This window comes from Staurois parvus, unplaced genomic scaffold, assembly GCF_062004578.1.
Source record: "Staurois parvus isolate SC_StPar_1 unplaced genomic scaffold, SC_StPar_1.0 ptg000008l, whole genome shotgun sequence".
In the NCBI taxonomy this organism is placed as follows: domain Eukaryota; kingdom Metazoa; phylum Chordata; class Amphibia; order Anura; family Ranidae; genus Staurois; species Staurois parvus.
Window position 1 is genome coordinate 769,494 of NW_028317804.1, and position 22,942 is coordinate 792,435.

The 22,942-nt window shown below is 39.3% G+C and overlaps 1 protein-coding gene across 1 annotated transcript in view; it reads left to right on the plus strand.

Annotated features, from left to right (window-relative positions):
* Positions 1-7,025: 7,025 nt before the first annotated feature.
* The window catches only part of ENPP7 (ectonucleotide pyrophosphatase/phosphodiesterase 7), a 98,558-nt gene continuing 82,641 nt past the window's right edge, over positions 7,026-22,942 (plus strand). The window contains exon 1 of the mRNA XM_089668702.1: positions 7,026-7,299. Coding sequence (XP_089524828.1) covers positions 7,050-7,299 — 250 coding nt within the window. The 5' untranslated portion in view covers positions 7,026-7,049. The remainder of the gene's footprint in view (positions 7,300-22,942) is intronic.

The window sequence follows — 22,942 nt, forward strand, 5'->3', positions numbered from 1 at the left end:
CTGATGCATTTTGGAAACAAGTTCTGTGGACCGATGAGGTTAAAATTGAACTTTTTGGCCGGAATGAGCAAAGGTACGTTTGGAGAAGAAGGGGCACAGAATTTAATGAAAAGAACCTCTGTCCAACTGTTAAGCATGGGGTTGGATCAATCATGCTTTGGGGTTGTGTTGCAGCCAGTGGCACAGGGAACATCTCACGAGTAGAAGGAAAAATGGATTCAATAAAAGTTCAGCAAATTTTGGATGGTAACTTGATGCCATCTGTGAAAAAGCTGAAGTTAAAGAGAGGGTGGCTTCTACAAATGGATAATGATCCTAAACACACCTCAAAATCCACGGGGGATTACATCAAGAGGCGAAACTGAAGGTTTTGCCATGGCCTTCACAATCTCCTGACCTCAACATAATTGAAAATCTATGGATAGACCTTAAAAGAGCAGTGCATGACAGACAGCCCAGAAATCTCAAAGAACTGGAAGACTTTTATAAGGAAGAATGGGCAAAGATACCTCAAACACGAATTGAAAGACTCTTGGCTGGCTACAAAAAGCGTTTACAAGCTGTGATACTTGCCAAAGGGGGCAGTACAAGATATTAACTCTGCAGGGTGCCCAAACTTTTGAAGACGCCATTTTTTTGTTTTCTGTTATTTTGAAAGTGTAAATGATGGAAATAAAATCTAACTTTTGTTGACCTATTATAAGAATGTCTAATCTGTAATTTGATGCCTTTTGGAGATTTTTCCATCTTTCCTTGGCTTCTTTAAGCACATTAATACAAATTTTTAGCTGGGGTGCCCAAACTTTCGATCCCCACTGTGTATATATATATATATATATATATATATATATGTACTAAATGGTCATGTCATGTGTGTGTGGACAGGCTGTGAGACAATTGTGCAGAGTATAGATACCATCATTCCCTGTGTATTAGGAGAGGGGGACTCTGCAGAGCAATGAAGTATTCATACAAGAACCAGATATCGTATGTACTCTCCAGCGCCTCAGGATATGCACAGCCAAAAGGGAAGCCAAGGGTACCAGGACAGCGACAACCAAAGGAAATGTTCCAGGGGTGCAGCCCTCCTCAGAAGGGGAAATCAGCCACTGGATAGAGAGAAAACAGGTGGCGCACACACCTAGTGCATTATCCAAGGTTTATTGTAGGAATGAAATAATAAAAACATACTCACAGACGGCTTGGCAGAGCTGCACCAGATTCTGAACTCTCCAGTTTTGGCAAATCAACTCTAAAGTGTTGGTCATCAGCTCTGAGGAAAGGGATTCGTCCCCGAAACGCGTCAGCCATTTGACCGCACTGACAGTGAGAACACCTTGCCCGCCGTTGTGGCCATTGTCATTTTTCTATGCTTTTTAGATACATGCTTCGTCTGTGAGTATGTTTTTATTATTTCATTCCTACAATAAACCTTGGATAATGCACTAGGTGTGTGCGCCACCTGTTTTCTCTCTATTCATACAAGAAGTCCATAGGCCACACAGAGAGAGTGGCAGTACACCCTAGGCGGTTGACTAGCTTGCTTAGTAGAAGCACCGGCCCTGTGTGTATTTAGCACTAAAGAGTCTTGTGCCTATTTCCTGGTACTAATTCACAGCCAAATTAAAAAGCTCTCTATAAATTGTGTTCTTATGAGTGCTTGCAGCAACTTTCATTCAACCAGGTGTGTCAGAGTGGCTGAGTTGTGTTATTGGAGTCGAGGCACGGAATAAAGAGCCCATATTACCAAGTGGTTCCTGCAGGGGTAGTGAAACAAACTGATGGGGTTTGGGCCCTATAGAGGAGAGCCAGCTCTACTGCCTTATTGGCTGTCTTGGGCATGGGACACATTTAAACTACATGTGTGTATGTTGTTATTACAGTTAATTACACAAGCACTAACAGAGGCAACGTGAAAACATATACTGTATCTGTAATCCAATTCCTGCAAATGCTGACAACCTTAAAGTGACACTAAACCCTCAGTTTTTAAGCAATATCAGCAGATGATGTAATCACTTACGAGTATGCAGCTTCTTATCTTTCTATACTTGCCCATATTCTATTTTAGGCGGGTGGCATGACCGCTGCCCCAGGTTTGATTTCCTGTTTGGTGCTACCCCCCTGCTGAATTGTTTTGTGATTTCCCTGCACACCTGTAGAAGACATACCTCATTAACCCAGCATTGACACATCCTGAGGTATTTCATAAAATGTATTAGGCCAAGAATAGCCTAAAAGAATAGAGGATTAGCAAGTGTACTTCTACCATCAATAAGACAATAACGTTATTCTGAGAGATATGGGTAGACACCTGCAGTATTCTAACAGTAATGAACAGATCTGAGCTGCATTTATCTAGTGACAGTATATAAAGACAGTCCTAACTTGTTATAATCATCCCAGTTTTATCCCACTGGCCAGTGATTAGTAAAAAAAGAAGATTGTTGGCCAGCAAAGTTGGGTCCCTTGAGGAAGGCACAACAGTTCCAAGCAGACACCAGGTTAACTTGTTCAATTTTAGTCTTTTACCAGACCCAGGGCGCCCTCTTCTGGGTCCCCAGACATGCATCTTATTCAGTTCAAGACCTCCAGCAGGAACAGAGGTGCTGTGATTTCTCTCTTTGAATACTGCTGAGAGAGTCCCTCTTTCTTCCTTTACAAGTGATGGTAGTGCTCTGTAGTACAGCCTGATCACACCAGGCATCCAAATCACACTTCACACCCTCCCAGGGAGAAGGTTCTCGGTCTCTGAGGCAAGATCCTGTACAATAAGCAGTATCCTTTCTTCCCTGAGGTCTTACCCAATTGTGGTCAGCTATGAAAGGTTCCATTCAGCCAGAAGCCCAGTCTTTTCCCCACACAAATGCTTTCTTCTCTCTCTTTCCTCTCTTGATCTCCTCCAGCCAATCCCAGTCCTCCAGGATCATTCCATACCCAGCCAAGATGGCTGCCCCCTGCACTGGAGGCACTCCATAGACAAGCATTGCAAAGTGGTCTCCATAGAGATGGCTGCTGTACTTCTGCATTAAGGAATGCTCCGCTTAACCCTGTCCACACTGCAGCAGACTACAGCAGCAAAAAAGAAAGAAGTTCGGCAGGAGTTATAAGTTACAGTCCATACTACACAAGAGTCCTATCTCTCCACACTGTGTGAATCAATATAAATACAGCCCGTATTCTAGGATGGCAAGGTACTTCCTTGCTCCTCCCTCCTTCAAACCAGCAAACTGACTCTAGACTTAACTGAGTGGCAGTTCCCAATCAATTTACTATCACTTAAATACAGTATACAGGAAATTAAATTAGGCAGATTCAGCAGGAACTGGCCAAATTTCGATGTTGTTTGTGTCTCCCTCTGTGTTCAATAGGAGCCAGTCGATAGACCAGCTTCTGTCAAACAATCCTGCTGAAAAACCAGCATTCGATCAGCGCATACAGCCAATGGCTGATTTGTGTATTCTGACAGAGATCCTTACTGTCAGGATGCAATTGCATAGCAGTGACAGTTCAGTTTTACTTATCTGAGTAGTAACATATGATTAGTTTAATTTTATGTTGGAATAGACTGCCTGACCAGTTCAGTGGATTGCTTTAAAAAAGGCCTGGATTCTTTCCTAGATACACATAATGTAACTGGATACTAACATTACTCCCCTGCTACATTTATACAATTATCCCAGCATTTAACTAATGCCTGGAAAGCTTTGACAGAAAAAGATTTGTCACTACACCTGAACCATCTTAGTACAGCATGCTTCACTTTGTCATCAGTGATGAAATGTTGACCACAGACAGAATAGTCTCTTGTGCAATTTCACACCAGGTTATAAGTCGATTATCCAGGATCAGGCATTCCACACACAGAATGTTCACAGGAATAACTGCTGTGGGCTGGGAACCACCATAGCCAGCATTGTCACTGATGGACGTACGGCCATCTTTGAAACGTTTACACAATTCAAATGTCTTACTGTAGCTGAGCGTCTCATCACTGTACTGTGCTTGAAGTCTTCTCTAGATATTCTCGGGTTTTACATCTTCGCCACCACACGCTGTTCCATGCACGCACAATCACTGTTGTCTGCCATCTTGATTAATGGTCTCTGGACTGGTCCCTATTAGTATTAAGACACACGTGCCACTTACTACTGCATGTACTACCACCACGCTAACATCCCTTTTTATACCTGTAAAATTAAAAGTCCCGGTTTGATTTGAACACCCTTGTATAAGTCCGTGTTCCTTTTACATCAATAAAATTTCCCTTTGAAAAAGTCACGGTCAGGTGATGAAATGCATTAGAAGCATGGCCACTTGATGTCATCACATACAGGTGGAACTGGAAGTGAGGCATTTCTACATGTAACTGGTGCTAATGCTTTTCCTTAACCCCTTGACGCCGACAGCACACAAATATGCGGCCTCACAGAACTGGGCTTTTTTCCATGGGGCCGCATATTTGTGTATCTGTCTTTGTGCTGGGAGCTCGCCGCTCGGAGCGCTCCCAGCACATAGACCGCGATGTCACTGAGAGCCCCGGGTCCCGTTTTACCGATCGGGACCCGGGACTCCCGATTCCAGGTCACATGATCGCTGTGATAGCCTCTGATTGGCTATCACAGTGATCAGTCACTGTGCAGCCCGGCCCCCTTGTTTTTTCTCTCTCTATGAATGAGGAAGAGAGATACATTGTATCTCTCTAACTCCTGACATAGAGAGATAAAAAAAATGTTTGTAAAATAAAAAAAAAAAAAGAAGATAAATAAATAAATATTAAAAAAAAAAGAAAGAAAAATGGCTAGATCAAGGTTTGATCTAGTTCAGTACCAGGGTTAGTGTTTGGGTCACGGTCAAGGTCAAAGGTCAAGGTCAAAGATCAGGATTTTAAAAAAATTGGTATCAGTGTCAGTTAACGTTAATGTCAGTGTCAGTGTGTTTTAAGTAAAACAAAAGACAAACAAAATGCGCACTATTGTTTCTGGGCTGTACTACGGGTACAAACAACAAATAACATACACATATATGGTATTGTTGCGATCGTCAATAGCTGGAGAATTTATTTTGGGTTGTTTTATGGAGGTAGGTTATGGTTGTAACAAGAAACACAGAGCTAAAAAAAAATTATTTTTTTTACTATTTTGGGCCAGTTTTCCTTTGAGAATAAAAAAAAATTAGGAGCTATCCATTACCATTTACCACCAAATGAAAGCCCAATTTGTCCTGAAAAAAACGCGGTATAATCCACCTGGATGTATAAAGTAGTTGTGATGATATGTACGGTTTTACTAACACATGTCAACGTTGCAGAATTGTGCTTAGGCATTTAGATTTGTTTTACCCTTAGGCGTGAAGGGGTTAAGGGGGCAATCTATTTATTAAGGAAGCGATCATTCTGTGTGCACTGGCTTTGTGAGAACTATTTTATCTTGGTTTCAATAAATGGGATTGGTTTATACAATATACTGCACTGAGAGTTGTTTTATTTCCTTGAGCTGATACTGCAGAGGAGGAACTGACACCACATGGTATATAGAAGATTGATACATCTGGTGAAAACAAGAGCAGTAGCCTATTTAAAGGGCAAGGCGCATTTAGACTTTACTATATAGTGGGTAAAATAGTGTATATAGGTGTAACAGAAATGACCCAGACTGTACTTGAGTACTTCAATTATAATACTGTTTCCCCGTCCGAACACCGACAACAGACACCACAGCCGACCATACAAGACTAGACGACACCAGTCTGTCTGAACATGGAACTCTTTATTTTAAACTCAAATGGGCTTTTTATACAATACACACTGAGACTGATCACATGATCATATGCAAACGCAGCTATATACAGAAATAGACTTACCACTCTAAACAGTAAGTTAATTAGGTTAGCTAGCTGGGTGACCCCAACAAAAGGTGAATGGGAATTCACACCTAGACAATGGTGTGATAAATTAGGATCTCACTATAGAGCAGACTCAAATCACATGTCTAGTCAACAACCAGGAATAGTCTTCATAGGGCTCATAAATATTACTGTCCCATCTGAAGTAATTCCAACCACATTCTCAGCATCCATTGGTCACCCTGTGCCCCTAAGAGACACAGGGTGACTTACACATAAGAGGGATATGGGAAGCTGAGACAGGGGTCTCCCAACCTCTGCAAAGTAAGCTGGGTTTCATGAGCCCCCCACCCAAAGTGACTCCCATTACAGTAGATAAGCAGTTTGTGTGGATGGTGGAAGAACATTGTCCTGGTGGTGAATATTACTACAAGTGACACATTTATATTGGAGGAGAAACACAGTGGTGTAATTAAAAAAAATACACAAAAGTCACTTTTTTGGACTTTTGATATAAAAAGGAGCATAGACTTTAATGTGTTTTTGTTTACAGAATAAGATCATATGCATTCATGAATGTACACATGTACAGTATTGATTACTTTGGAGATCATGTCATTTATTTATATTTATTTTTTTTTTTTTTTCGGGAACACAAGTCAATGATTCAGCTGCAACACAGATAGTTTTATTAGTTTGATTGATTGGTAGTGCAAAGGATATTTGAGTTAAATTTTATACTTGACTTATGAGTGGCAGTTTGTAAACAATATAGTTTGACTTATCTGATTGTCCTTTCATGATCAGTTTAGTTTTACTTATCTGAGCTGCAATTCATGATCAGTTTTATTGTACTTACCTTCACTAGTGGAAGCATTTCAATAATAGAAAAAGAAGAAACTTGCAACAAAAATTGGCTTCCTATTATGTGATCATAAAGCATGTTTTACCCTTATAAATAATTCACTGTGATTTTATTCCTGATATACAAGTCTTATAAATAACACCATAGCAGGAACATCTTGTGCAAAAAACATTTACAAAGTAAACTTGTGAAATGTTAGTTGCAGATAGTTATTGATTCCTCTGCATTGTAAAGATTGTAACAGATTACCGGTAGATATCAGTGTAAACTTTGTTCTCGGACATTATAAATTTATGAACCTGAATATCAGTTGTTCACTTTCTTCCCTTGCCCAGCTGCAATGAAGATGTTAGCGTTGTGTGCACTGCTGTCCGCTCTTGTGATATTAACTTCATCTGCCCCTCTTCCAAAGACACAGAGAGCTCCCCACAAGCTCCTGCTCATCTCCTTTGATGGCTTCCGCTGGAATTATGACCAGGATGTAGATACCCCCAATTTGGATACTATGAGCAGAGATGGTGTAAAAGCTAAGTATATGACACCAGCATATATCACCATTACAAGTCCTTGTCACTTCACCCTTTTAACTGGTGAGTCTTATATATATATTATACACACTGGTACTCCTATAGCAATAACTGTTATAATGCAATATATTACATACTGGTACTCCAGTTGCGATAACTGTTACATAACAATAAAAACTGGTACTCCTATTGCTATAAATGTTATAAAGATATATATTGTTATTGTTATTTAAAGAATTGTTATAATACAATATATCATATGTTATTATTACTACTGCAATAACTGTTAGAATACAATATATTATATGCTAGTACCATAACACCAACACTCCTATACACAATTCATATTTGTTTGCTCTAAAATCTTTCCAAATTGTTACTTTTTTTTGTTGCTTCAGGTATGACAACCTGTATAGTTTTCTTTTTATTGTCTTCCTTAATATCTCGACAAGAAGGTCAAGAGTGTATAATTTTCAGTAAGTTAATTCATATTAGCCAAAATTACATTTCACTTTTGAGTTTCAGATTGGCTCAAATGTTAACAGGAAATTACTGTTTTATTACAGCTTGATAAAAAGTGACAGCTTGGTATCCTTTCAATTTAATAAAGCATCAGAAAATTGAATGTTATCAAATGACAATGAAAGGTGTTTTTTTTCCTATAAACTATTTATTAATGGGCCATCAAAAAGAACTGACTTATATGAAAATACCCACACATGTATAATGAGAAGCATCTTTTTGTACTCCACATACAGCAAGCTGTAAAAATTTTGAAAAAAAAGGAAACAAGTTAACCTTTTCAAGTCCGGGGGTATGTAACACATTCATAGTCATACAAAAATGTAGAAGTTTTTGTATGCAGAGTTGGCACTGCCAGTTAAATTGAGAGGAGTAGTGTACTTGGCTGGAACTTATTTTCAATTTAATTCATCCACCCCAGGCATTGGAGAGCTTGGAAAAGCTTGGAAACATCATTTAATTCTTGAAAATCATTACAGATTTGGCAAGTTCTATTTGGCTTGGGGACTATGACTATAGATAAATATAGAAAAGGTCCCCCTGCGCTCCACGGAATCTTTAGTCAAAGCCAGCTGCTGTCACCTTTTCCCTATACCATAGGATATGTGCAAATAACAAAAAATATATATTGTGATGAAGCGCTCAGCTTATACAGTGTATAAAAAACAATTAATACATAAAATCCCTTCTAAAATAATAATAAATATCATGATAACAATAATGAATAAGTGCTCACATACACATAAATTATACAAAAACCATTTATAAATAAATAGTGCCAATTCTCACTCCTATTAAGCCACCTAGTGGTCAACAAAACCAAGTAAAATATATAATGAAGTGGTAACACTTGTTCTGTGCAAAGTGACAGGTGTATCCAATTAAATAAAATAAATGAAAAAACAGTCCAAATTACATGTGATACCAAACTGTGCAAATAATAAGTGTTCAGTACACAGTGATTCACAACTTCATTCCATGCTGCAAACGTACTCCTAGTGACACTCTGATGTGACTCCCCTGGATTTAGCCAAAATGCCTTCTCACCTTCCAATCTCAGCCTGGTTTTTATAATTCACTGACTCCACCGACTCAATTAAGGTCCCCCTCCGAGCAATGAATTCCTCTCAGACCACTCTCCTCGCAATGTGGTCTCATAAATACAGGACGTGTATGTACAAACCTCCATAGTGCAACACTGTTTTAATGCACTTTAAAAGCTCCAAACAAATGAACACTCACATGTATTCCAATGGATAGACACAGTTTCCCATGTGATATGGGTGTACTAAGGAATAGGTGTACCAAAATGGCGTCCGAACCCGGAACCGGAAGTACGTCACCGCTAGTCCGGAAATGCGTCGACGTGTTGCGCCACGGTCACGTGGCTTCTTAAGGATGGCGCATTGAGTAACAGAACTTCCTTTTAAATTATCAGGTTAATCATCAAGGGGCGTGTATTAACCTCCATCGTCTTGAAGCCCAATATACATACGGCGGCCATATAAAGACTACACTTCCCCTGGTAACCTATTACATCTACTATAGCACTCCTAAGCCGATTGTGTTCACTTACCAATTATAAAAATACTTTATTAAATAAGTAAAAAAATATATATTCTATTAAGTTAAATAAAAACTATATTAAATATATATACATAAAATGCATATATATATATATCAACCCCCCAGGTGGATAAAGCACTACACCATAAATATATTAAACTCACAAATATGATAAAAATTAAAGAATGAGGAAGAAATACTAATTATTAAATATATAATTCTATTTATATATAATTTTAATATAATTTAAATATATCCTATGTATCACCCATACCACATGTTTACATAAATAAAATTCATAAATATACAATATTTTAAAAGATTGGGAAATTAATAATAATCATAATTTATTAAGAATATTACAAATTTGTTAAAATTTATGATAAAATCAAATTATTTGAGATAAATAACCAAGCAGTACTTAAAATCATTAATAAAACAATTGAGGTCAAAGTCAATGTTTAGACCTCTAGGGGTCAGCGTTTGCATAAGAAAAATCCATTTCGACTCAGCCTGACTTATTGTTCTCACCTTGTGACTCCCTCTCCAATGTTTCCTATACTGTTCTATCCCCCAGAATTTCAATCCCGAGGGATCCTTCGCATGATGGCTGGCAAAATGTTTGGATACGCTGTGTTTTGGGTTACCTTTTTGTATATTCTTAACATGTTCTCTTAATCTAACCCACAAGGGTCTTTTAGTACGCCCCACATATTGCAGGTCGCAGCTGCATTCTCAAATGTAGACAACCCCTTCAGTTTTACAAGTAATGAAATCTTTAATCCCAAACGACCTTCCATTACTGATGGACATAAATGCATTCTTTTTTTGATTCTGTCCTTTCGTAACTTTGCAAACACAGCATTTTTTGCAAGGAAAAAAACCTGTAAAATCAAACGGTATTCTTCCTATTAACAATAGGTGGATCTAACACATTCTCATTACTTTATTACTCAACGTGGGAGCTCTTCTATATATAAACTTAGGCTGCTCTGGTAATATATTGCCTAATATGGGATCCATCTTTAAAATCGGCCAATGTTTCTTAAAAATATTTTGAATCAATTTATACTGCAAATTAAAATCTAAAATGACCGCTAATTGATCAACCATCTCCATTCTTAACTTTATTTGCAAGGAGTGTATCTCTATCCAAATTAGCCACCTCTAATTCATTTTTCTCAAGACCTGACGCCAAATACCCTTTGGATAAAAATCTTTTTTCCAAAACTGTGGCCTGGATGTCATAATCCTCTTTAAATGTACAATTCCTTCTAAACCTGATGAATTGACCCTTGGAGATGTTAAACAACCATGGTGGAAAATGACAACTCTCCACTGGGATGTATCCATTCCTATCCACATCTTTAAAGTGCGTTTTGGTACTAATGGTTGCCCCTTGTAGTTGAATATCCAAGTCCAAAAATTGACTGGTTGCTAAATTTCCATGTAAACTTAATATTTTTATTATTATCATTTAATTGATTCAAAAAATTCATTAATTTTAATTCATCCCCTTTCCATATGATGAATACATCATCTATAAATATTTTATACATTGCCAATTCAACAGGTTTATTTTTATATACTGATTCTTGCTCCCAGTGAGCCATAAACAAATTCGCTACACTGGGAGCAAAACGGGCTCCCATGGCCACACCTTTAATCTGCCTATAAAAAAACATTATTATGCCAAAAATAATTGTGGCTTAAACTAAAATCAAGGCATTGGATAATAAACCTTCTCTGTGTCCAGCTTAAATTACTAAATTCTCTAAGACCCCAACCAGTAGCTTCTATTGCATCTTCATGGTTGATGATCATATATAACGAGAATACATCAGCACTAGCCAAAATTATATTAGTACTCCCTTTTTCTTCTTCCAGCATTTGAATTAGATGTTTGGTATCTCTCAGGTAGGATACCGTATTTTGAACCAATGGTTGTAAAAAAATGCCTAATCTGGCCAATACTGATTGAATCCCGATACCGATTGGCCTCCATGGAGGATTAATAGGATCATTATGCATCTTCGGAATTGTATAAATCACAGGTATACGGCACAATTCCGGTACCAAATATTTACTCTCTTTATTATTTATTATTTTCTTCATTTCTCCTGTTTTAATTAATTGTTCCAATTCCTTTTTGTATATCCTTGTGGGGTCCTTCTTTAATTTCTGGTAAGTACTCTCATCATCCAACTGCGCCTGCAATTCGTTACAATAGCCCTTAGAAACAATTAGCCCTTAGAAAGTACAACAATACCTCCTCCCTTGTCTGCCGGTCTTACTACTATATCTTTCCTTTTAGCTAACTTATTAATGCCTATTTGGAATCCACGATTTGGCATTTTATTAGGAATCTGTAAATTCTCTAAATCTTTATTGACCATTTTTTTGAAAACTTCCACTTGGTTATTATTACTGATTTGGGGATTAAAACAGATTTATTCTTCAATGAGGTATGGGTGAATAGATCATTAGAAACCTTTAAAACATTATTCTTGGCTCCCAAGAGCCCTAAAAAATATTTCTTCAAATTCAATTTCCTAATATACTTCTGTGTGTCTATATATGTACTGAACTTATCCACATTCTTAGGGGGAGCAAATTTTAAACCTTTGTCTAGGACAGCAATGGGCAAACTACGGCCCGCGGGCCGTATACGGCCCGGCGGACCTTTTAATCCGGCCCGCGGAGCGTGATACTGTCAGGATGGCTGTCAGGATGTGTGTAGGCGGGGCAGCGTGACGAACGCGAGGGGAGCTAGGCTCCTCTCACAGTCCGCCCTGAAGACCGGTGTAGCATGAAAATCTGTGTCCTATGAGGACCTGTCCCCCTCGACGTATCTGCGCATGTGCTGGAGATCGCCGATCGGCTGCTAATGCCTGAAACTGGCACATGCGCAGATACGTCGAGGGGGACAGATCCTCATAGGAGACAGATTTTCATGCTACACCGGAACGGCGCGGGAACACGGCGAGAGGAACGCGCAGAGCAAAGGTAAGTGAATTGACACAGGGGGGACTTAATATGGGGGATGAATTAATAGGGGGGATGAATTACTATATGGGGGATGAATTACTATGGGGGATGAATTACTAAACGGGGGATGAATTACTATATGGGGGATGAATTACTATATGGGGGATGAATCACTATATGGGGGATGAATTACTATGGGGGATGAATTACTATGGGGGATGAATTACTATGGGGGATGAATTACTATATGGGGATTAATTACTATGCTTACTATGGGGGAATATTACTATACTTACTATGGATGACACATACACATCATTCATCTACTCTTGGTCCGGCCCCCGGGTCCAATATATGAACCCATTGCGGCCCTCAAGTCAAAAAGTTTGCCCACCCCTGGTCTAGGACCATAATCTCTTCTTTAGAGAGGGAGGTCCCACTAATATTAAAAATTCCCTCCCCTACTGGTCTCTTTTCCTTTTGTTTTTTACTTCCTCTGCAGCCCCTTCTCTTCCTGGGTTTTTCTTTTTCCCTGGTATTGGACTCTTTTCTCCTTTACCCCTCTCTAAAAAATCTCTACTAGGATAATTATTTAGAGGTTCAAACCTATAATGGGTTGGAACAGGACTCTGATCCTCATACCTAGGTGGATACCAATCATTACTCCTAGGGCTTCTTTCATAATAAGGCTGATGGTTCGCCCTTTGTTGTGGGTAATACCTCCTGGGTTGTTGATAATCTGATCTAGGCTGATTAGATCTATAGGGCTGATAATATGGTCTATCTCTTCTTCCTCTCCCTGATGGTCCATTAGAAAATCCTCCTCTCCTACAAGGTATCCACCCATTATAGGGAGTAGGATAGGATTGTGTATCATTATATTGCTGATTCTCTTTATAGGAACCCCTCTCAGGTTCCCTATATGACACATGTGGAGTGGGAACTTTATTCATCTCTACAGGCTTAACTGGTGTAGAATTAGTGGATCCTGTATCAGGATTAGGGGCTGAAGACTACCACTTAAATAACAAGTTCTTAGAAAAATCATTAACATCTCTGTGGTATTTCTTCATTTTCCTATATTTCACCTCTGCATCTACCTTTTCGAGGTCTTTACTCAATCTTTTCATAAGATTAACCATTTGCAGAGTGTCTTTCAATGGTTCTATTTGTTTCCTTATATCCTGTATTTGCATCTCTAAATTCCTCATTTTTTTCTGTTTTCTCTTAAGCAAAAATTGCACTAGTTCTAATCCTTTTTCATTAAAAAAACAGAACCATTCTTCCACAGAGTCTGCATCCAGAAGCCCATCACTGATGGGAACATCCCATCTTAATCTCCTGGGAACCAACCTATCCTTTAAATATCTTTCATGAGTGGCCATATCCCACCATGTGGTAACTTTTTTCTCCATGAGGTGGCCCAATTTCCTAAATAAGGTATCAAGATCTCCATTCTTACTAGTCACATCCTTATTGAATACATCCTCCAAATTAATGGTCCTATTTTCTAGAAATCCAAAAACTTCCATGTTTGCTACAGGAGGTAAACTGGTACAAATAGGCTGAAATAGATAAATATAGAAAAGGTCCCCCTGTGCTCCACAGAATCTTTAGTTTAAAGATGTGGATAGGAATGGATACATCCCGGTGGAGAGTTGTCATTTTCCACCGTGGTTGTTTAACATCCCCAAGGGTCAATTCATCAGGTTGAGAAGGAATTGTACATTTAAAGAGGATTATGACATCCAGGCCACAGTTTTGGAAAAAATATTTTTATCTAAAGGGTATTTGGCGTGAGGTCTTGAGAAAAATAAATTAGAGGTGCCTAATTTGGATAGAGATACACTCCTTGGAAATAACGTTAAGAATGGAGATAAGGATATGGTTGATCAATTAGCGGTCATTTTAGATTTTAATTTGCAATATAAATTGATTCAAAATATTTTTAGGAAACATTGGCCGATTTTAAAGATAGATCCCATATTAGGCAATATATTACCAGAGCAGCCTAAGTTTATATATAGAAGAGCTCCCACATTGAGGAATAAAGTAATGAGGAATGTGTTAGATCCACCTATTGTTAATAGGAAGAATACCGTTTGATTTTACAGGTTTTTTTCCTTGCAAAAAATGCTGTGTTTGCAAAGTTACGAAAGGACAGAATCAAAAAAAGAATGCATTTATGTCCATCAGTAATGGAAGGTCGTTTGAGATTAAAGATTTCATTACTTGTAAAACTGAAGGGGTTGTCTACATTTTAGAATGCAGCTGCGGCCTGCAATATGTGGGGCGTACTAAAAGACCCTTGTGGGTTAGATTAAGAGAACATGTTAAGAATATACAAAAAGGTAACCCAAAACACAGCGTATCCAAACATTTTGCCAGCCATCATGGGAAGGATCCCTCGGGATTGAAATTCTGGGCGAAAGAACAGTATAGGAAACATTGGAGAGGGAGTCACAAGGTGAGAACAATAAGTCAGGCTGAGTCGAAATGGATTTTTCTTATGCAAACGCTGACCCCTAGAGGTCTAAACATTGAGTTTGACCTCAATTGTTTTATTAATGATTTTTAGTACTGCTTGGTTATTTATCTCAAATAATTAGATTTTATCATAATTTTAACAAATTTGTAATATTCTTAATAAATTATGATTATTATTAATTTCCCAATCTTTTAAAATATTGTATATTTATGAATTTTATTTATGTAAACATGTGGTATGGGTGATACATAAGATATATTTAGATTATATTAAAATTATATATAAATAGAATTATCATATATGTAATAATTTGTATTTCTTCCTCATTCTTTAATTCTTATCATATTTGTGAGTTTAATATATTTATGGTGTAGTGCTTTATCCACCTGGGGGGTTGATATATATATACTGTATATATATATATATATATATATATATATATATATATATATATATGCATTTTATGTATATATATTTAAGTGTTCATTTGTTTGGAGCTTTTAAAGTGCATTAAAACAGTGTTGCACTATGGAGGTTTGTCTTTGTCTCTACATATACGTCCTGTATTTATGAGTCCATATTGCGAGGAGAGTGGTCTGAGTAGAATTCATTGCTTGGAGGGGGACCTTAATTGAGTCGGTGGAGTTAGTGAATTATAAAAACCAGGCTCAGATTCTTTACACTTAAGGCTTTATGACCCTCAAGGGTCGAATTTGGAAGGTGAGGAGGCATTTTGGCTAAATCCAGGGGAGTCACATCAGAGTGTCACTAGGAGCACGTTTGCAGCATGGAATGAAGTTGTGAATCACTGTGTACTGAACACTTATTATTTGCACAGTTTGGTATCACATGTAATTTGGACTGTTTTTTAATTTATTTTATTTAATCGGATACACCTGTCACTTTGCACAGAACAAGTGTTACCACATCATTATATATTTCACTTGGTTTTGTTGACCACTAGGTGGCTTAATAGGAGTGAGAATTGGCACTATTTATTTATAAATGGTTTTTGTATAATTTATGTGTATGTGAGCAATTATTCATTATTGTTATCACAATATTTATTATTACTTTAGAAGGGATTTTATGTCTTAATTGTTTTTTATACACTGTATAAGCTGGGCACTTCATCACAATATATATTTTTTGTTACTATGACTATAGAGCTTGAACTTGAGGAATCCTTAATGGTCCAACATATGTTAGGCTCTGCTGATACAATCACTTGGTGGGCTTTGGGAATACGCTTGAGCTTAAAGTGGAACTTTACCTGAAAGGGAAGTTCCACTTTATCTCCTCCTCTACCACTTTTGGTATTTGTAGCTACTGCCTTTTAATAGTTTATTTTTTTAAACAGGCTGAAGACACTCTTTAGGATTCACATGGACCCCAGGGTCTGTATGCATATCATGATCAGTTACACTAGCTAAGCCTGGAAAGTTTGAAAAAGTTTCTTGATTTCTCTGCAAGAATTCCCAGAACTCCCATTTTTGAGAGCGGGAAAGGGTTTCTGCTATTACTACTTCATTAGTTTGGGAATTGGAATCTTCCTGAACATTCTGGTCTACTGTGAAAGTTTCTCTTTCCTTCTAAGGTTTGATCTGGTTACCATGATAGGTTTGGTAGGGCTTTCTGTGTGTGTGTGTGTGGGTTGATAGACTTTAGAGTTAACTGTTTCTACCTTTTCATTTACATCAAGGGGTCACTGCCATTTTGATAGAATTTTTTTTCTCAACAGTTGGCACCAACACAAGGATTCAGTCATGAGGCTGAGGCTGAAACTCTGTGAGCTGTTGTACAGTCTGCTTTGATCTCCTTGTACTGCTTGTAAACGCTCCCTGACTATAACTATCCCGTGTGTCATTTAAATGTGAATCGCATTTTTCCTACTTATGTTCCATTAAGGCCCGATAGTGTTGTCTTTTGTTCCCATTTCTATTTGCCCACTGGGATTCCACCCATAAACCAACATAAAGGGCAAGAACCCCATGGATACAAAAGGGATAACAGATGCATGGTGTGGCAGTTCATGTATGTTTGATCAGTTCCAAATGGGCAGGGGTAAAGGTAGTCCAGTAGGCACTAAGGGGAAGCTGCATAGGAGCGAAGCATAACTCTGCAGAAGGGAAACAAAGAAACACAGCTCCTCTAAGTGTGTACTGTGAAGGTATTTAATAGAAAGATAAGTAGTAACTCACATCTTAGAATTTAAAAACAGGCTCCAATCACCACCATCTTTTTCAAGGATTTTGTTGAACTGTTCCATTATCCCTTTTAGTTTTTAAACAGTTTGTAGAGCTCCTTCAAAATGTTAGGCATAAACAGCTTGCTTGTTCAGTAAGGTTCTTAGTCTGGAGCCCTGTTCTCTTGAACATGTGCAACAATTCCTTATTCGATACCCTTGGATGGGGTATTTCCTAAAGGGACTGACATATCAAATATCAAGTGTCATAGTCAACAACCATTAAAATGTATTGGTGTCCCCCAGCTGACTTTCAAGCACATGAGCCAAATGTCACTATTTGAGCCTAAACTGCTGAGGTACCATCAGTTGTTGAACCACTTTCTCAAACTCTTTGGTGACTCTGTAAAACAGGTGGCTAACCAATCAACACTGTGACCCAGTCCCCAGTTGGAATCAGAGTGTGGACACTACGAACATTTTCTCAATAGACCTCCAAATCTGGCAGGTCTGGTTTAGGGGAGCTGTCTGCAGCTTCTAATCCTGCAAACGCCACAAGCAGACCCAGTCAATCTCTGCAGGTTGATATTCTCCCTAATGCACATAAACCTTATTGTTAAGCTGGAGTTATTTCATGAAAGGTTTCTCCTTAAAAGAGGATTTTGAAACCTTCAACTTTTGTCTATTTAAGTCCCAGAATATGAAGCTGTTTCATCTGGTTAACAAGTCCTGTTGCAACCCCTTAACTGAAGAAGTTCCCACAGGGGTGGACAGGGTTTTACAAGCCACAGAGTAGTCTTTCACACTGCGGTGCACACAGAAGGCACCCAATTGTTCTTCAGGTATCGGCTTACCATGCAGCTTTTTGGTTCCTCAAAGTTGATGAGTGCCACAACATCCTGTCCACTAATATATGAATGGACTTGTGAGCCACTGGAGTGAACAATCAGTGTATTAGGTCGCTGGAATCCTTGCTCACCCTCATAAGATGTGTGCTATATGTAAAATCAATTAATAATTACTGCGCTCTAATACTACCGTGCCAATAAAATATGCATAAAAAATTGTAACTCATTGATAATATATACTGTGAGAATATCAACTTATAAACTGCATCACCAAAATAAACCAAATTAGATTCACACAATGTATCATCAAAAATAAAAAACATATATAAATAAAAAATATTTAAATGAATCCAATTGTAATAATTTTGCAATATAATAACTAATTAATTAATTAGTGTGCAAATTGTGCAAAAAAATATATAACGTTCTGCTGAACTTTATATTTTTTTTGCACAATTTGCACACTGGACTTTATGAATTTATTTATTTTTAATTAGTTATTTATATTGCAAAATTATCACAATTGGATTCATTTAAATATTTTTTATTTATGTATGTTTTTTATTTTTGATGATACATTGCGTGAATATAATTTGATTTATTTTGGTGATGCAGTTTATAAGTTGATATTCTCACAGTATATATTATCAATGAGTTACAATTTTTTATCCTGTCCACTAACCCACACCACACACTCATACAGATTTACAATTTTAGCAGTGCATGCTGAAAAACATGGAGCATTCTTGGCCAAAGTTCCATTCCATCGTCTATCCATCTGCCAGGTGGCCCAGTTAGTGGCAGGTCCAGCAACAAACCTTGTGGGGTTCTCTATCAACCTGCCAGCTTTTTGGAGGTTTAAGTGATGGGATGTTTTTGGAAGGAGTATTATGCCCCTGGACAGAGATACTGCAATTATCCACCAATGCTTTGGCACCAGGGTGCACCTTCTTGTTCCAGTTCTTTTGTTGATGAAAGGGCCTTTGTGCAGTTGTATTGTTCTACCACAGTTGCCATCTCATGCAAGAACTAGACACACCCAGCAAAATACAGTTCCTTATGAAGACTGCACACAGGGGTACCCCACGCTACAATCTTAGCGAGGTTAAGCACATCAGCTTGCAACCAGCCATGAAATAGGTGTAGGTGGAATAGGTGTATATACAGCCGTTCACAGAAAGATTTAGCCTTGCCAAAGCTCCAGGCTTGGAGACAGCATGCCTCCATGGGAAAAGTCACCAATAGTCTGGTCAAAATTTCAGCTTTCAACACCTTGTAGTCACATGTTGTTTTCAGGGCAAAGTCAAAGTTTGCCTGCTGGGGACCTGCAATTAGAAAAGGGACCAGAACATCCACCCAGTCTGTTTCAGACAGTTCTTCTCTAGTGACAATCTGCTCAAAAAGTAGCAGATACATTTCAACACTGTCTGCAGCATGAATTCATTATAGGGCCTGCTGCACAGCCTTCCATGAATCAGCCAGCATACCAGAACCATCTTGGAGCCTTACAGCTTGCTGGGTGACTGCAATCTGTAGGACCACCATTTGTTCAGCCAGCAGTTACCTTCTTGTTGGGTTGTGACTATGACTGACTGTGCCAAGGCCTGCTATTGTGCAGCTGTTACCTTGCATATTGTTCAGTGCTTAACCAGTTCTTCTTTCACTGTTTTTGTGGATTTTAGAGCCTGCAAAGTTTTAATCTGTGATGTATTAATTCTGGGGGTGTAAAACAGGTGTCAGTAATGTGAAATAAAGTCCACTTTTTTCAGCCAAAAACAAAATTACCTTTCCTCAGCAAAAGAATAGGATAGAAAAGGACATAGTTCTAGCAATCGGGCAAAACTGCAAACAAGTAGCCCTGGTTCACATATATGCGGCCGTGCGGGCCACGTTTTGTGCGGGCACGAGAGCCCATTCATTTGAATGGACTCCCGTGCCCCGTGACACGCAGAGAAGAAGTCCCTGCACATCTTGTGAAAACGCAGCCCACACGGGAACCTCGGTTCCCAGTACGGTTGCGTTTCCCAGTGCGGGCGGTGTGCCATTAGAACTGCATTCCTCTGTGCGGGTGGTACGGATTTTCGTGCGGATCCACAGCGGCACCACCCGCACATATGTGAACCAAGCCATACAAACAGAAAATTGCACATCCCTGTTTCCCACCCTAAAAAAAAAAAAAAAAGAAAAGTCTCTCAGTGCTTACAGCTTAGTACGTGAACAACAGTGAAATAAATATTTAATAATACTTATTCCCAATTCCTATTGGTGGGATCTCCAGAGTTGATGATCTAACAAAGTCCTGGCTCGGGATGGTGGGTACAAGTATTCAGCAGCCATAATAATTGTTCATATGGAATAAAGACGGATGGAGAGCTCTAATGCAATTTTGCTGCTTGGCACATCAGATCTGGGAGGAATTCTCAATGCCATATAGAAGACAACAAGGTATCCAAAGTGCAGGGATTAGTAAAAAAAAAATATGTAATTTCTTAAACAAACACATATCCAAACTTACATTCGGGTGCTGCTTGGACTTGGAGAGAAATGACTGTATGTGTGTGAAAAGTTAATTTTTCCCCATTGAGATCTGATGTGTTTTCAAAGTGTTCCTTTAATCAACAATCAAAGGACATTGTTGATCTATTTAAGCGCTGCATGGTGTATGATATTTGTGTGTTACAGAAGGTTTTTGAGGTTATTACCTTTCATGCCAGCTGCTCCTGTCACATAGATCTAGGGCTCGTTTTCTCCTGATACTTCAATTTGTTCCTTTAATCAATGTGTGTGTGTGTGTATTGTGAGAACTCACTTCAAATGGTAGAGCTTTTTTAAAGCACACAGCAACTCGCTTTCTTTTTAAGGCCTTTTTAGCCCACTTTTATTTAAAGAAAAAGTTCCATAAAGCTTCCCACGCAGGGGTATCCACCAACAAACAAATATTTAGCATCCTGGTTTGTACACACAATTTTCCTCTGGTCTTCCACTTCAGGCTTACGTCCATCTCCTGCAGACTCTTTCTAAATGGCTTTTCCGCACACAGCTACTCTGGCTTCCACCTCTCCTTGGTGAAGCCCTCCTGACTGCAAGGCAGAGACCTCCTGTCTGCCAGGGTGGAGCCCAGAATCATGGCCTGGCCTCCACAAAAAGGTCTGCACAGACCTGTGTAATCAGTTCGTTGACTGCTCTCAAAATATGGACCCAGGATTCAGGGGCGGACTGACAACTCATGGGGCCCCCGGGCAATAGGGGATCATGGGGCCCCTATGTCCTTGCCCAAACTCAAAAACGCCTATGAAAAAGGTACCAGGGGCATCTCATGGGGCCCCCTACTGACCCTGGGCCCTCGGGCAGTGCCCGAGTTTCCAAATGGTCAGTCCGCCCCTGCCAGGATTGGAGATTTCATCCCTCCCAAATTTCTTAGAAATCTCCAGGCTACAGGTCCCAAAACAGGCTTTACAAACCAAAGAGGAAACTGATAGACCAGTTTCCTCTGCATTATGAGAACTGCCTGGAGCCCCTCAACCTGTATGGTTGAAAATCCTGGGTCACCACCGGGATTTCCACCGTGGCAGGATACCGCACTGCCACAATATACACACTATATTGCCAAACGTATTGCCTTTACACGCACATGAACTTTAATGGCATCCCAGTCATAGTTCGCAGGGTTCAATATTGAGTTGACCCAGCCTTTGAAGCTATAACAGCTTCAACTCTTCTGGGAAGGTTGTCCACAAGGTTTAGGAATGTGTCTATGGGAATGTCTGACTATTCTTCCGGAAGCGCATTTGTGAGATCAGGCACTGATGTCGGATGAGAAGGCCTGGTTCTCAGTCTCCACTCTAGTTTATCCTAAAGCTGTTCTATCAGGTTGAGGTCAGGTTTTGTGCAGGCCAGTCAAGTTCCTCCACCCCAAACTCACTCATCCATGTCTTTGTGGACCTCGCTTTGTACAGTGGTGCACAGTCATGTTGGAACACGAACGGGCCATCTCTAAACTGTTCCCACAAAGTTGGGAGCATGAAATCATCCAAAATGTCTTGGAATGCTGATGCTTTTTAAGATTTCCCTTCACTGGAACTAAAGGGCCAAGCCCAACCCCTGAAAAACAACTCTACACCATAATCCCCCCTCCACCAAACTTTACACTTGGCACAACACAGTCAGGTAAGTACCGTTCTCCTGGAAACCGCCAAGCCCAAACATGTCCATTGGATTGCCAGAGAAGCATGAATTGCCACTCTAGAGAACACTTCTCCACTGCTTTAGAATCCAGTGCATCTGACGCTTTGCATTGCACTTGGTGATATAAGGCTTGGATGCAGCTGCTCGGCCATGGAAACCCATTCCATGAAGCTCTCTATGCACTGTTTTTGTGCTAATCTGAAGGCCACGCAAAGGTTGGAGGTCTTTAGTTATTGACTCTGCAGACAGTTGGCGACATCTGCGCACTGTGCGCTTTAGCATGCGCTGGCCTTGTTCTGTCGCTTTATGTGGCCTACCACTTTGTGGCAGAGTTGCTGTTGTTCCCAGTTGCTTCCACTTTGTTATAATACCACTAACAGTTGATCATGGAATATTTAGTAGCAACCAAACTTTACACTTGGCACAATGCAGTCCAGCAGATGCCGTTCTCCTGGCAACCACCAGACCCAGACACGTCCATTTGATTGCCAGAATGATTTGTTCTAGAGTCCAGTGGTGGTGTGCTTTACATCACTGCATCTGACGCTTTGCATTTCACTTGGTGATGTAAGGCTTGGATGCAGCTGCTCGGCCATAGAATCCAATTCCATAAAGTTCCCTACGCACTGTTGTTGTGCTAATCTTAAGGCCACATAGTTTGTAGGTCTTTAGCTATTGACTCTGCAGACAGTTGGCGACTTCTGCACACTGTGCGCTTCAGCGTGCGCTGACCCCGCTCTGTCATTTTATGTGGCCTACCACTTCGTGATTGAGTTGCAGTTGTTCCCAGTTGCTTCCACTTTGTTATAATACCACTAACAGTTGACCATGGAATATTTAGTAGCAAGGAAATTTTACGGATGGACTTATTGCACAGGTGGCAACCTATTACAGTACCACGCTTGAATTCATTGAGCTCCTGAG